General features: G+C 44.9%; 1 protein-coding gene across 3 annotated transcripts; it reads right to left on the reverse strand.

The window, feature by feature from the left end:
• Nucleotides 1-163: 163 nt before the first annotated feature.
• On the reverse strand, nt 164-14,316 carry LOC123723956 (intercellular adhesion molecule 2). Of its 3 annotated transcripts, XM_082967575.1 has the most exons (8): nt 14,100-14,316; nt 13,347-13,515; nt 12,639-12,958; nt 4,554-4,722; nt 4,323-4,402; nt 3,874-4,221; nt 3,616-3,702; nt 164-1,621 (listed from the first exon to the last, which is right to left on the reverse strand). In XM_082967575.1, the coding sequence occupies exons 4-8, from the start codon at nt 4,628-4,630 to the stop codon at nt 1,515-1,517; spliced, it is 699 nt and encodes a 232-aa protein (XP_082823701.1). In that variant the 5' UTR covers nt 4,631-4,722; nt 12,639-12,958; nt 13,347-13,515; nt 14,100-14,316; the 3' UTR covers nt 164-1,514. The 3 variants fall into 3 exon arrangements, with proteins under 3 accessions (XP_082823701.1, XP_082823700.1, XP_082823698.1); XM_082967574.1 differs by lacking the exons at nt 12,639-12,958; nt 13,347-13,515; nt 14,100-14,316 and adding an exon at nt 9,413-9,521; XM_082967572.1 differs by lacking the exons at nt 12,639-12,958; nt 13,347-13,515; nt 14,100-14,316 and adding an exon at nt 6,563-6,711.
• Between the last annotated feature and the right edge of the window lie 1,351 nt (nt 14,317-15,667).

Here is a 15,667-nt window from a genome sequence, read left to right on the forward strand (position 1 = left end):
CAAATACTTTCTATAGAACAAACGTCACGTCAGGATAGGCAACCGAAATGAATAATGAATGTTTGTGTGTTATATTAAACACAGAGGAGGGAGAAAAATGTTGGCAAGCAATAAACATTTCAGAACAACTAATTGTCAAATAAGACATGGGAGAAATGACGAATTTTGGCAAAGATATGTATTTATAGCCTAATACCTTGAAACAAGTAGCCAAACCGACAACTGCAGACATTACTAGCGCCTCCCCCACGATCAAACCGCCATGAAAAAAATAAAATGAAACGCAGCCTAACGTGATCATTGACAGCTTCCTTCGATGGAAGGAAGATTCCACAATGATTCTTTAGTTGTGGATGTTTCATGTAGCCAGCGTGTAACAACTGCTTTATCCCAAGCATAAAACAATGACATCCGGTCTATAACCTAACAGTTTAACGCCATACCAGCAGCCTTACACATAACAGTGGACTGATTCTACGTTACCGCACTCCCTCTCTTGCTCTTGGTCCTCATCTTTGTAAGTCACCTTGATTTAGACCCTGTGTGCTTTATCAGCTTCTTTATGAAAATATTTAGCGAACTCCATGACAGTAGCTAAAGCAAGGGGCTATTATATATAGCAGCACACACATAGACTACAAATGCATGCTGGGCCGGGCATGCCCTGAACTCCTGAAGTGAGCGCTACTGGAGCAAAATTGGAGAAGATCGACGCTCCAGCCTTTGGGAATCTCACTCCACGATCCAGTCAAATTGGGCACGCTCTGCTCCGTTCCAGCTCCGCTTAAATACTCTGGTTCCTACCAGCTTACTGTGTTGCACTGGTAAATGCTTCACAATGTATTTCTTGTAGGCTATAGCCTGGAAATAATTAAATAATATGGCCTAAATAATTCATTTTCGTTCCTTAGGCTCCTGGCCAATTTAGTGTTTAATATGACATTTAACCTTATTTGAATTTATGTTCGCTCCCGAGTGGCGCAGCGGTCTGCATCTCAGTGCTAAAGGGCACTGCATCTCAGTGCTAGAAGTGTCACTACAGACCTGGTTCAATTCCAGTCTGTATCACAACCGGCCGTGATTGGGAGTCCCATAGGGCGGCGCACAATTGGCCCAGCGTCATCCGGGTTAGGGCTTGGCCGGGGTAGGCCCTCATTATAATTTACGAATTTGTTCTCAACTGACTTTCCTAGTTAACTAAAGGTTACATTTAAAATAAAAATGTTAAGTTCATCGTTTAATATCTATTCAAAAACTTTTCATTCAAAACCATATGGTTATGGTTTGGTTTCAATACTTAAAAACAATTGATTTGATAAATGGAGCTGTGTTTGTTGTTTTTTTCTGTGAGGGAGCAGTAGAAAAGGACGTGGAGAGCCACACCCACTCATCCGAATTTCCAACCATTCACCTCTGTTCACATGCTGTGACCCCTCCTCTACATAAAGGTCCATTCGGTTGTGGTGCACCACGTGTTTGTTCTTGTGTCGTCGTGGCAACATGTTATTCAGCTGTTAGTGGCCCATGCCTGAGTGTTTACAGTAAGAGGAGTAGATGAAACAGGAGACCACCAAGAGAATCACCACCGCAGCCAGCCCTGCAATGATGGGCAGGTAGTCCACTACAGAGCAGGAGAGTAGAAAGAGACGAGAGGCAGATGGGAGAGAGGGGCAGAGGGGAGGAGGAGAGAGAGAGGCAGATGAGGAGGAGAGGGAGAGAGGAGAGGAAGGGAGATACAGTGAATTTGGAATGTATTCAGATCCCTTGACTTTTTCCACATTTTGTTATGTTACAGCCTTATTCTAAAATGGATTAAATAAAAAAAATCCTCATCAATCTACACACAATACCCCATAATGACAAAGCGAGAAAAAAAAATAGATTACATTTATTTGTTATACTTATTAAAAATAAAAATCAGAAACAACTTATTTACATAAGTATTCAGTCCCTTTGCTATGAGACTCGAAATTGAGCTCAGGTGCATCCTGTTTCCATTGATCATCCTTCAGATGTTTCTACAACTTGATTGGAGTCCACCTGTGGTAAATTCAATTGATTGGACATGATTTGGAAAGACACACACCTGTCTATATAAGGTCCCACAGTTGACAGTGCATGTCAGAGCAAAGACCAAGTCATGAGGTCAAAGGAAATGTCCATTGAGCTCTGAGACGGGATTGTGTCGAGGCACAGATCTGGGGAAGGGTACCAAGAAATGTCTGCAGCATTGAAGGTCCTCAAGAGCAGTCATTCTTAAATGGAAGAATTTGAAACCACCAAGACTCTACCTAGAGCTGCCCGCCCGGCCAAACTGAGCAATCAGGGGAGAAGGGCCTTGGTCAGGGAGGTGACCAAGAACCCAATGATCACTCTGAAAACGCTCCAGAGTTCCTCTGTGGAGATGGGAGAACCTTCCAGAAAGACAACCATCTCTGCAACACTCCACCAATCAGGCCTTTATGGTAGAGTGGCCAGACGGAAACCACTCCTCAGTAGAAGTCACATGACAGCCCACTTGGAGTTTGCCAAAAGGCACCTAAAGACTCAGACCAATGCAAAACAAGATTCTCTGGTCTGATGAAACCAAGATTGAACTCTTTGACCTGAATGCCAAGCGTCACGTGTGGAGGAAACCTGGCAGCATCCCTTTTTTTAATATTTTTATTTAACTAGTCATTTAAGAACAAATTCTTATTTACAATGACGGCCTAGGAACAGTGGGTTAACTGCCTTGTTCAGGGGCAGAATGATTTTTACCTTGTCAGCTCGGGGATTTGACCTAGCAAATGTTTTGGTTACTGTCCCAACATTCTAACCACTAGGCTACCGGCCATCCCTGCGGTGAAGCATGGTGGTGGCAGCAGCATCATCATGCTATGGGGATGTTTTTCAGAAGCATGGACTGGGAGACTAGTCAGGATTGAGGGAAAGATGAATGGAGAAAAGTACAGAGAGAACCTGGAGAGACCGGAAAATGGCTGTGTAGCGACACTCCCCATCCAACCTGAGAGAGCTTGATAGGATCTGCAGAGAAGAATGGGAGAAACTCCCCACATGTTTAATATAACCTTTATTTAACTAGGCAAGTCAGTTAAGAGCAAATTCTTATTTACAATGACGACCTACCCCTGCCAAGCCCGAACAACGCTGGGCCAATTGTGCGCCGCCAAATGGGACTCCCAATCACAGCCGGATGTGATACAGCCTGGATTCGAACCAGGGACTGTAGTGACACCTCTTGCACTGAGATGTAGTGCCTTAGACCGCTGCACCACTCGTGAGCCCAAATACAGGTGTGCCAAGCTTGTAGTGTCATACCCAAGAAGACTTCAGGCTGTAAATGTGCTTCAACAAAGTACAGAGTAAAGGTTCTGAATTCTTATGTAAATGGGATAATTAAGTTTAGTATTTTTATACATTTGCAAAAATGTCTAAAAACCTGTTTTTGCTTTGTCATTATGGGGTGTTGTGTGTAGATTGAGGGGGAAAAAACGATTTAATACATTTTAGAATAAGGCTGTAACTTGACAAAATGTGAAAAATGTCAAGGGGTCTGAACATTTTCTCAATGCAACCAACCAATCATCCAATCGTATGAGGGGGCAGGGTTACCATTTGCACTACAGTTAAGTGATAAGGTGTCACCCTCTGTGACGCTCATGGAGAAACATCCAGGACTCATAGTGATCTGATGCTTGTCTGGAAGAGAAGGAGGGGGAGAGAGAGAGAAGGAGATAAAGAGAGATGAGAAACAAGTTGATTAATGAGAGAATATGAAGTGAAAACAACATCAGTCAATGTCCTGAATCGTCTGGTATCCAACTAACAGTTGTACTAAATGTGTGGAGACAGAGAACCAGATGGACTCACAGAGCACGTTGATGTTGAGGCGGTCTGATTCCATTACAGGAGGAGGTTGGGGTCCCTCTGGTCCCAGATCCAACATGGCTGAACACCACAACTGGGCCCCGTCATCATCTCTACTAGGGGTGAAGTCCAGAGTATAGGTCCCATTCTCTGGTGTCTTGATGTTGTCCTTGGATTTCTGTTGTGTGTCTAATTCTGTCTGTTCACCAGTGGTATTGACTTTGTAGAAGGTCACCCTGAGTCTCTCAATAGGAGCGATGTTCTGGACAAGACATTGTAGCTGGTAGTGATGCTTCTCAACCATCGGATCAGGGTACTTCCTATAGCTGATGGAGACGCTGTCTGGAAGCTCTGTGGAGGAATGGAAACACACAAAGTGATTTAACAGTGCAGAGCCATACTAAGAATACATTCAGAAACTCCAGAGAAGATAAGAGAGAGACATCACTCACTATAAACTGTGATGTCCAGCTGTTTCTGACACTGGCCTGCTTCTGTGAAGCATGTTGGGTTGTTATTCCAGTCAGTCACACTGTCATGAAATATTTAAAGTGCATTTAAAATAAATCAATGAAAAATAGAAGCCAGAACTGTCTAAAATACCAGTAAAACCATGAATTAAAGGCTATTGAAGCCTTTTTTAAACGAGTTTTAAAAGTCTCAGCTGTGTCTGCCTCGCTTACCTGTCCACCCTCCAGTGTAGGAACTTCACCTCCTTGTCTGTTAGATCCGTCCCTCCCTGGGTGGCTTCCCAGCCCATTTTTACAGGGGTATCTGAGCTGCAGTTAGAGGAGGCTGGGTCTCCATACTTCACCACCAGCCTGGCAGGACTGATCACCAGGCACTCAGCATCTGGAAGACCAAGGTCAAGTTAAAACTTTATTGTTCTGTTATTGTTGATTTTATTGTTCAAACCAAACAGGACGATATTATTGTCTAATGTTTATCTATCTGTATGTTAATCAACTACATGTTACACTCCATAACCCAGATGTTGCCACACACACACACACACACACCACACACACACAACATGCTACAGTACATCTTCCGTACTAGCAGACCCCATGCTTCTAATGACCTCTAGTTATCACTATGGCAACACAGACAACATCTGGACCCTCCTCTTCCTGCCATTGTGCTCTGTGATGCCACACACACACACACACACACACACACACACACACACACACACACACACACACACACACACACACACACACACACACACACACACATATACACAGAGAACCTGTTAAAGCAACCTCTGCCTAGTATTCACCAATCATACCATGTGAAATGAGTGATTAGCCTACATACACACGCACACACACACACTGACCTACAGCCAGATCCACTCAGAATCTTTGGACTCCAAATTCTATTTCACTCTGCCATAATAAGTACCACGAAACACACAGGCTTTCCAATTTATCAATTTCAGAATACTTCATATTAAATACATAAAGTACTAAAATATTAAAAAACGAAACAGAAAAACACCTAAGCCATTAGGAGTCGATTGCGTCAATCTAATTGATATAGTCATAAAATCCCCATCAAAATACGTCTGAAGCTTTTTTTGTATGGGCTCCGTCTCAATCTGCTGCATCCGCCTTTTGTCGTCATTCTGGATCTGCGGTGGAAAGTGGCAGAGCTACAGCGGAAAGATGAGACTCTCACGAATATCATAGTGTTCTCCGTTTTGCTCTACGACCCCCACAAGCCCCACGGGACTCGTCTGAAGTCGGTACCACCGATGTGCCAACTTCTGTCCGTAGCGTCCGAACCTTCTGGTATACAAACTAATATGACACCACTAAGGAAAGGGGAAACTCTCAGGTAAAAAGAAATACATGGCGGTAGTTTTCGTTTTAAATATTTTTGGGGGATACTTACAGAAATCCTAAAATCAAATTGCTAAATGATCAATGGTATGACCATCTTAAAACAATTCCATATGTTAGCTTAGTAGAATGTAATTTACCAAGCACCTGTATCACAACATTGTACTAGACCAGAAGTCTAATTTACCAAGCACCTGTATCACAACATTGTACTAGACCAGAAGTCTAATTTACCAAGCACCTGTATCACAACATTGTACTAGACCAGAAGTCTAACTTACCAAGCACCTGTTTCACAACATTGTACTAGACCAGAAGTCTAATTTACCAAGCACCTGTATCACAACATTGTACTAGACCAGAAGTCTAATTTACCAAGCACCTGTATCACAACATTGTACTAGACCAGAAGTCTAACTTACCAAGCACCTGTATCACAACATTGTACTAGACCAGAAGTCTAATTTACCAAGCACCTGTATCACAACATTGTACTAGACCAGAAGTCTAATTTACCAAGCACCTGTATCACAACATTGTACTAGACCAGAAGTCTAACTTACCAAGCACCTGTATCACAACATTGTACTAGACCAGAAGTCTAACTTACCAAGCACCTGTATCACAACATTGTACTAGACCAGAAGTCTAACTTACCAAGCACCTGTATCACAACATTGTACTAGACCAGAAGTCTAACTTACCAAGCACCTGTATCACAACATTGTACTAGACCAGAAGTCTAATTTACCAAGCACCTGTATCACAACATTGTACTAGACCAGAAGTCTAACTTACCAAGCACCTGTATCACAACATTGTACTAGAACAGAAGTCAAACTTACCGGTGAAGTCACAATACAGAGACAATAATGAAACAAGTATTACAATCTCCATTTCCCCGTAATAATCCCTGAGCGTCCCTCAGTGAAGGACACTGTATTCTGTTAGGGAGCTGAATCATTTTTACTGGAAACTCCCCAACGATCCGCCCCTTCTCTCTCTCTCTCTCTCTCTCTCCTCTCTCCTCTCTCTCTCTCTCTCTCTCTCTCTCTCTCTCTCTCTCTCTCCTCTCTCTCTCTCTCTCTCTCTCTCTCTCTCTCTCTCTCTCTCTCTCTCTCTCTCTCTCTCTCTCTCTCTCTCTCTCTCTCTCTCTCTCTCTCTCCTGCTTCTCTACGGGCAGTGAGGGGTGAGCCCTCCTCCTCTCTCTCTCTCTCGTGCTTCTCTAAGGGCAGTGAGGGGTGAGCCCTCCTCCTCTCTCTCTCTCTCTCTCTCCTGCTTCTCTAAGGGCAGTGAGGGGTGAGCCCTCCTCCTCCTCTCTCTCTCTCCTGCTTCTCTAAGGGCAGTGAGGGGTGATCCCTCCTCCTCCTCTCTCTCTCTCCTGCTTCTCTAAGGGCAGTGAGGGGTGAGCCCTCCTCCTCCTCTCTCTCTCTCCTGCTTCTCTAAGGGCAGTGAGGGGTGAGCCCTCCTCATCTCTCTCTCTCCTGCTTCTCTAAGGGCAGTGAGGGGGGAGCCCTCCTCCTCTCTCCTGCTTCTCTAAGGGCAGTGAGGGGTGAGCCCTCCTCCTCTCTCTCTCTCCTGCTTCTCTACGGGCAGTGAGGGGTGAGCCCTCCTCCTCCTCTCTCTCTCTCCTGCTTCTCTAAGGGCAGTGAGGGGTGAGCCCTCCTCATCTCTCTCTCTCCTGCTTCTCTAAGGGCAGTGAGGGGTGAGCCCTCCTCCTCCTCTCTCTCCTGCTTCTCTAAGGGCAGTGAGGGGTGAGCCCTCCTCCTCCTCTCTCTCCTGCTTCTCTAAGGGCAGTGAGGGGGGAGAGGACGAGGGGAAGTGTAGTAGGTTCCTGTCGGTGTCACTGGTTTGGAATTTCCCAAAAAGCTCAAGAAAAATGTTGTTCTGTTACTCCTCGTGACCAGAAACATAGTAATAATTCTGTATGACAGTACAGGCTAAAGAGAGGTGAGTGAGAGACAGAGAGAAATTGAGAGGGAGATGGGGGAGAGGGAGATGCCTTTATACCGACTACCCTTGGCCTGGGTACTGACTACCCTTAGTACTGACTACCATTGGCCTTGGTACTGACTACCCTTGGTACTGACTACCATTGGCCTTGGTACTGACTACCCTTGGTACTGACTGGCATTGGCCTTATTACCAAGGGTAGTCAGTACCAAGGCCAATGGCAGTCAGTACCAAGGGTAGTCAGTACTGACTGCCATTGCCCTTGGTACTGACTACCCTTGGTACTGACTACCCTTGGCACTGACTACCATTGGCATTGGTACTGAGTACCATTGGCATTGGCACCGGCTACCCTTGGCACTGACTACCCTTGGTACTGACAACCCTTGGCCTTGGTACTGACTACCCTTGGTACTGACTACCCTTTGCCTTGGTACTGACTACCCTTTGCCTTGGTACTGACTACCCTTTGCCTTGGTACTGACTACCCTTTGCCTAGTACCATTGGCATTGGCACTGACTACCCTTGGTACTGACAACCCTTGGCCTTGGTACTGACTACCCTTTGCCTTGGTACTGACTACCCTTTGCCTTGGTACTGACTACCCTTGGCACTGATTATCCTTGGCCTTGGTACTGACTACCCTTGGTACTGACTACCCTTTTCCTTCGTACTGACAACCCTTGGTACTGACTACTCTTTGCCTTGGTTCTGACTACCCTTGGTACTGACTACCCTTGGCCTTGGTTCTGAGTACCCTTGGTACTGACTACCCTTGGTACTGACTACCCTTTGCCTTGGTACTGACTACCCTTTGCCCTGGTACTGACAACCCTTGGCCTTGGTACTGACTACCCTTGGCATTGGTACTGACTACCCTTTGCCCTGGTACTGACAACCCTTGGCCTTGGTACTGACTACCCTTTGCCCTGGTACTGACAACCCTTGGCCTTGGTACTGACTACCCTTGGCATTGGTACAGAGCACCCATATGGAAAAGTCATATCTGGCCTTATACATATCAAAGAATACTACCGTTGTATCAACAAACAAAAAAGTTTGGGGTCACTTAGAAATGTCCTTGTTTTTAAAGATAATCACACTTTTTGTCCATTGAAATAACATAAAATTGATCAGAAATACAGTGTAGACATTGTTAATGTTGTAAATAGCTGTTAATGTTGTAGCTGGAAACGGCTCATTTTTAATATAATATCTACATAGGCGTTCAGAGACCCATTATCAGCAACCATCACTCCTGTGTTCCAATATCATGTTGTGTTAGCTAATCCAAGTTTATCATTTTAAAAAGGCTAATTGATCATTAGAAAACCTTTTTGCAATTATGTTAGCACAGCTGAAAACTGTTGCGCTAATTAAAGAAGCAATAAAACTGGCCTTCTTTAGACTAGTTGAGTATCTGTAGCATCAGCATTTGTGGGTTTGATTACAGGATCAAAATGGCCTGAAACAAAGAACTTTCTTCTGAAACTCGTCAGTCTATTCTTGTTTTGAGAAATGAAGGCTATTCCATGCGAGAAATTGCCAAGGAACTGAAGATCTCATACAACACTGTGTACTACTCCTTTCACAGAACAGAGCAAACTGGCACTAACCAGAATAGAAAGAGGAGTGGGAGGCCCCGGTGCACAACTGAGCAAGAGGACAAGTACATTAGAGTGTCTAGTTTGAGAAACAGACACCTCACAAGTCCTCAACTGGCAGCTTCATTAAATAGTACCTGCAAAACACCAGTCTCAACATCAACAGTGAAGAGGCGACTCCGTGATGCTGGCCTTCTAGGAAGAGTTGAAAAGAAAAAGCCATATCTCGGACTGGCCAATAAAAATAAAAGATTAAGAAGGGCAAAAGAACACAGACACTGGACAGAGGAACTCAAACTAAGTTTTTGCAAAGTAGTAGATACATTATTGTTATTTATTAAAACTGGATACAATACTCAGATAATAAAAGAGACAAAGATTTAAACAAAAAATCCTTACAATCAGACAATGTAATTTGTATATGAGCAAAGTAAATAGTCAATTGTATTTGATCTGACTCCATAAGATAATAAGGAAATGTAGAATGAAGTATTAAGTCATTGCTGACTAACATCAAGAATGGTCTGAGATCGTGAAATCAAATGCAGGCAATAACATTGTCAAATGAATGAAATCCATTATATATAAGGCAAAATTATAAAGTTACAAGGTAATATTATCAAAGTATTGTAGGCATGGTTATCAATCAAAGCTGCACTATGCGGAAATGGCTTCAGCCCTGGCAACCATCATTACCCACACCTTCTGTCACGCCCTGACCTGAGAGAGTCGTTTTTCTCTGTTTGGTTAGGTCAGGGTGTGACATGTGGTGGGCATTCTATGTGTTGTATGTCTATGTTGTTTTTGTATTTCTTTGTTTTGGGCCTAGTATGGTTCTTAATCAGAGGCAGCTGTCTATCGTTGTCTCTGATTAGGAATCATACTTAGGCAGCCTGTTCCCCACCTGTGTTTGTGGGTTATTGTTATTTTTGTGTTTGTACGGCACAGTGCGTTACGTTTCTTGCTGCGTAGCTGTTTATTGTTTTGGTTTCGGTTTCCTTCAATAAAGATGTGGAATTACCGGCACGCTGTGCCTTGGCTCCTATGTGACAGGGAATTTGAAGATTCAGAACATGACAGAATAACCCACCACAAGAAGGCCAGGCAGCGTGCGCTGACTGGGAGGACGAGCTGGACCGGGGAGAATCAACGACAGAAGCCCGAGAGGCAGCGGCAATTTTTTTTGGGGTGGGGGGGGGGCACACGGGGGGAACACGGGGAGATCGGCGAGGTCGGGTTTGAGACCTGAGCTAACTCCCCGTGCTTACCGTGGGGAGCGAGTGACCGAGCAAGCACCGTATTATGAGGTGATGCGCACTGTGTCGCTGGTGCGCACTCACAGCCCGGTGCGCTCGGTGCAAGCTCCTCACAGTTGCTGTGCTAGAGTTGGCCGTCAGCCAGGAAGAAGTGCGCCGGCTCAGCGTATCTGCTCTCCAGTGCGGCTCTACGGCCCAGGTTATCCTGCGCCTGTTCTACGCATGGTACCAGCGCAGCACAGTTCATCCTGTGCCAGCGTCCCGCCCTTGCTGGGCTACAGTGACCATCCAGCCAGGACGGGGTGTGCCAGCCCTGAGCTCCAGACCTCCGGTGTGCCTCCACGGCCCAGTGTGCCCTGTGCCTGCTCTGCGCACCCAGTCTCCTGTGCGTCTCCCCAGTCTGGTGAGACTGGTTCCAGCTCCCCGTAGGAAGCCTCCAGTGATGATCCATGGTGCGGAACCAGTAGTGATGATCCATGGCACGGAGCCTGCAGCGAAGGTCCCCAGTCCGGAACTTACAAAGACGCCCCCCAGTCCGGAGCCTCCAGCGACGCTCCTCAGCCCGGAGCCTCCAGCGACGCTCCTCAGCCCGGAGCCTCCAGCGACGCTCAGCAGCCCTTGAACCAGATTAAACATCTCTGGAGAGACCTGAAAATAGCTGTGCAGCTACGCTCCCCATCCAACCTGATAGAACTTGACAGGATCTGCAGAGAAGAATGGGAGAAACTCCCCAAATACAGGTGTGCCAAGTTTGTAGCGACATACCCCAAAAGACTCAAGGCTGTAATTGCTGCCATAGGTGCTTTAACAAAGTACTGAGTAAAGGGTCTGAATACTTATGTAAATGGAATATTTTAGTTTTTTATTATTAATGTTTTTGCAAAGAAAATCCCTAAATGATTTAATCCATTTTAGAATACGGCTGTTACGTAACAAAATGTTGAAAAAGTGAAGGCGTCTGAATACTTTCCGAATGCACTGTATATTATTTACTATACGTAAAGACATTCAATTGATCAGCTCAGTTCAGCCTAAATTCAACACACCTGGTCTTCCAGGTGGGTTTAAATCAAAAACATGAAGTGCCTGTGGCCCTCCAGAACCAGGGTTGCCAGTTACACTTTATTTGGATAATCCAGTTGGTCATAATATCAACAAACTATCCATTGATAACAGAAGCTTACTAAATTTACGGTTAAGGTTAGGTTTAGAATAAGGGTTAGGGTTAAGTTTAGGGTTAAGATGAGTGTTAAGGTGAGGGTTAGGGTTAGTAGATAGTTGACATGTTACTGATAGTCTGTAGAGCATCTACAGATGGTGTTACCGGGTTGCCTACCCCTGCCCTATATAGTGCACTGCATTTGACCATATAGGGAATAGGGTGCCATTTGGGATGCACACTTCCAGGAGTTGTCCAGTATAAAGTCTCTGGTAATGTTGATTTCAGTCAGATTCTCAGATGTATATCCCTCCCTCTGTCCTCTCTCTCTCACTCTGCCCTCTCTCCCTCCCCCTGCCCTCTCTCCCTCCCCCTGCCCTCTCTCCCTCCCTCTGCCCTCTCTCCCTCACTCTGCCCTCTCTCCCTCACTCTGCCCTCTCTCCCTCACTCTGCCCTCTCTCCCTCACTCTGCCCTCTCTCCCTCACTCTGCCCTCTCTCCCTCACTCTGCCCTCTCTCCCTCCCCCTGCCCTCTTTCCCTCACTCTGCCCTCTCTCCCTCACTCTGCCGTCTCTCGCTCACTCTCCCCTCTCTCCCTCACTCTGCCCTCTCTCCCTCACTCTGCCCTCTATCCCCCTCTCTCTCCCTCCGTCCAATCGTTCTGTCTCCCTCCCCCAATATTCCACACCACCCCACTCTGCCCTCTCACCCCCAGTCTTTTCTCTCCCTGCCTCACACAGACACACACACACACACACACACAGAGAGAGCAAAGACCGAGAGAGAGAGGGAGCAGAGGTCAGAGAGAGAAGAGGTCAGAGAGAGAAGAGGTCAGAGAGAGAAGAGAGCAGAGACAAAGAGAGATCAGAGACAGAGAGAGAGACAGAGAGCAGATAGACAACAGAGACAGACATCACCAGTCGAGTAACAGAGAAACAGATGGACTCACAGTGCACGGCGAGGTTGAAGGGCTCTGATTCCACTTCAGGAGGAGGTTGGGGTCCCAGTTCTCCTGGGCCCCATCATCACCTCTACTGGGGGACCACAGCAGGGGATATTCCCCACTAATAGGTTCCTTGGTGGTCTGCCTTGGTACATCTGGTGCATATAACAATGTCTTTGTCTTTCTACCGATGGCAGAGGCTTTGTAGAAGGACACATTGAGACTGTTACCTGGAGCGACCTTCTGGATGAGACACTTAAACTCGTACTCTTTCCCCTCAACCATCGGACCTGAGGGGCCTGTCATGGACACACTGTCTGGAAGCTCTGTGGAGGAATAGAAACACACACACACACAAAGTGATTTAACAGTGCAGAGCCATACTAGGAATACATTCAGAAACACCAGTGAAGATAAGAGAGAGAGATGTCACTCATTATAAACTGTGATGTTCAGCTGTTTCTGACACTGGCCTCCCTCTGTGATGCATGTTGGTTTGTTATTCCAGTCAGTCAAATCAAATGAAATATTTAAAGTGGCAATCCTTAGTTGAAACAATAAACAACTTGATTTAAAGTGCATTTCAAATAACAAATAAAGGCAATATCACAGTTTAAGTTCAAACATCAACAAAGTAGCCAGCTGCCACTGTTTGCCACTTTAAAGGCTAAGAAGGTGGGTTTTAAAAGTCTCAGCTGTGTCTGCCTCGCTTACCTGTCCACCCTCCAGTGTAGGAACTTCACCTCCTTGTCTGTTAGATCCGTCCCTCCCTGGGTGGCTTCCCAGCCCATTTGTACAGGGGTATCTGAGCTGCAGTTAGAGGAGGCTGGGTCTCCATACTTCACCACCAGCCTGGCAGGACTGATCACCAGGCACTCAGCATCTGGAAGACCAAGGTCAAGTTAAAACTTTATTGTTCTGTTATTGTTGATTTTATTGTTCAAACCAAACAGGACGATATTATTGTCTGTTTGTCTATCTGAATGTTAATCAACCACATGTTACACTCCATAACTCAGAAATATCCACACACACAAGATGAAGAACATACACACACACACACAGGAAGGGGGAAGATACATTCCTACAGAATTTGAAAGGAGGGAGGGAGGGAGGGGTAGAGGCCAGATCGACTCAGAACGTTTGACTCCAAATGATATTATATTTCGCTCTGTCCTATTAGAGGGTCCCCCGTGGTAGGGAGAAGAAAAACAAAGAGAAAAAAAAGATGTATGAAATGTATGCATTCACTACTGTAAGTCGCTCTGGATAAGAGCGTCTGCTAAATGACTAAAATGTAAAATGTAAATGTATTAAGTACCACGTAACACACAGGCTTTCCAATTCATTCATTTAAAAATACTTCATAGTAAATACATAAAATACTAAAATATAAAAACTGAACAGAAAATAAAATACCTAGGCACATGTATCACAACGTTGTACTAGACCAGAAGTCAAATTTACCGGTGAAGTCACAATACAGAGACAATAATGAAACAAGTATTACAATCTCCATTCCCTGTAATAATCCCTGAGCGTCCCTCAGTGAAGGACACTGTATTCTGTTAGGCGAGCGGCAGACGCTGTTTCTTCTCCGGTGACCGTTGAAAGTGAAAGTATTATTTACTGGAAAACCCTTAATGACCCTTCCTTCTCCTCTTATCTCTCTCACACACACACACACAGTGTTCTATCACTCCCTCTTCTCCTTCTCTAGGGGCAGTGAGAGGATGATGGGGAAAGGATAGAGGGAGGGGTAGGGGAGGAGTTCTGGTTCCAAATAAGGACATGACAGTAGGCTATATTAGTGTGTTTAGGTTTAGGGGTTACAACGGGATTCTGTCTTTTCTTTCTAACAGAAACAGAACTCCCTCTGTAAATCCCATTGTCTCACGTCTGCACTGATCTGTGTGATAACTCGCAGAACACTCATGAGTTATCTACAATAGGCTGTCCTGACGCTCTAAAATATTACCAAGGTGACATCGTCCCTTTCATCCTTAAAATAGTTAATCTTACCAAAAGCTATAATAAACCTGTAGCCAATATTGACTTTTTTTAATGAGCAAGTCTTCTCTACCTAATTCTACATCTAGCTAAGGTGTTTTGTGGTTGTAGAATCAGTATTTATGAAAATCGAAATGTGCACGAAAATGAGCAACCAAGTCAGTGTCTGCTTGCTGCATTCTGGCTGAACTGGTCTTAAATCAATCCATATATGAAACGAAAGGGATGCTAACAACGCCAGTTGTAGCTAGTGTAGTGAAATTCTAGCTAATAGCACGAATACGTTTTCATGATAAGGCAGTTCCTGTTCTGTTGTGATAAGTGCGCTGAGTTCTGCAGCACAGCTGACTGTTTCTAGCTGCGATGTTATCACGTTGGCCAACTGTTACAACGTCACCGGCTGTCACAATCAGATACATGCTGATTGCTTACAACAGTCCCAGAACTTTGGTGCCATACAGAGTGTTGCCAACTAACTTTCAGGGTAAGTTGCTAGAGGCAGGTTGATTTGTTGCCAGAAGTTGCTAAACGACGTTGTGATGTCATTGCGTGATAACGTAAAACTGCGTCATTACGTAGAATACACACTAACATTACTCAAATTGACTCCCATCTCGGCAAAAAATATGATTTGACATTTGTTCAGGTACAGACTCTTTTCTGTACTTCTGGCTGTACAATTTTGATTGACATGTTGATTGATGTTGTAAGTTCTGTTCAAGGTCAAACATTCGGGACCAACTATATTCATTGGGTTTGGCTCATCGAACCCGTTCTACTGCAGTCAGCCAACAATGATTTGCAATTTACTGAAATTGCTGCTGCTGCTGGCTGTACAATTTACTGAAATTGCTGCTGCTGCTGGCTGTACAATTTACTGAAATTGCTGCTGCTGCTGGCTGTACAATTTACTGAAATTGCTAAAAGTTCCAAATACGTTTTTAAAAGTAGCTACATTTGTTGCTAAGTGCTGTTTGAAAAAAAAAGTTGCCAGGGTAATCTGAAAAGTTGCTAAATCTAGCAAC

Source organism: Salmo salar, chromosome 02 (assembly GCF_965601325.2).
Source record: "Salmo salar chromosome 02, fSalSal1, whole genome shotgun sequence".
NCBI classification, from domain to species: domain Eukaryota; kingdom Metazoa; phylum Chordata; class Actinopteri; order Salmoniformes; family Salmonidae; genus Salmo; species Salmo salar.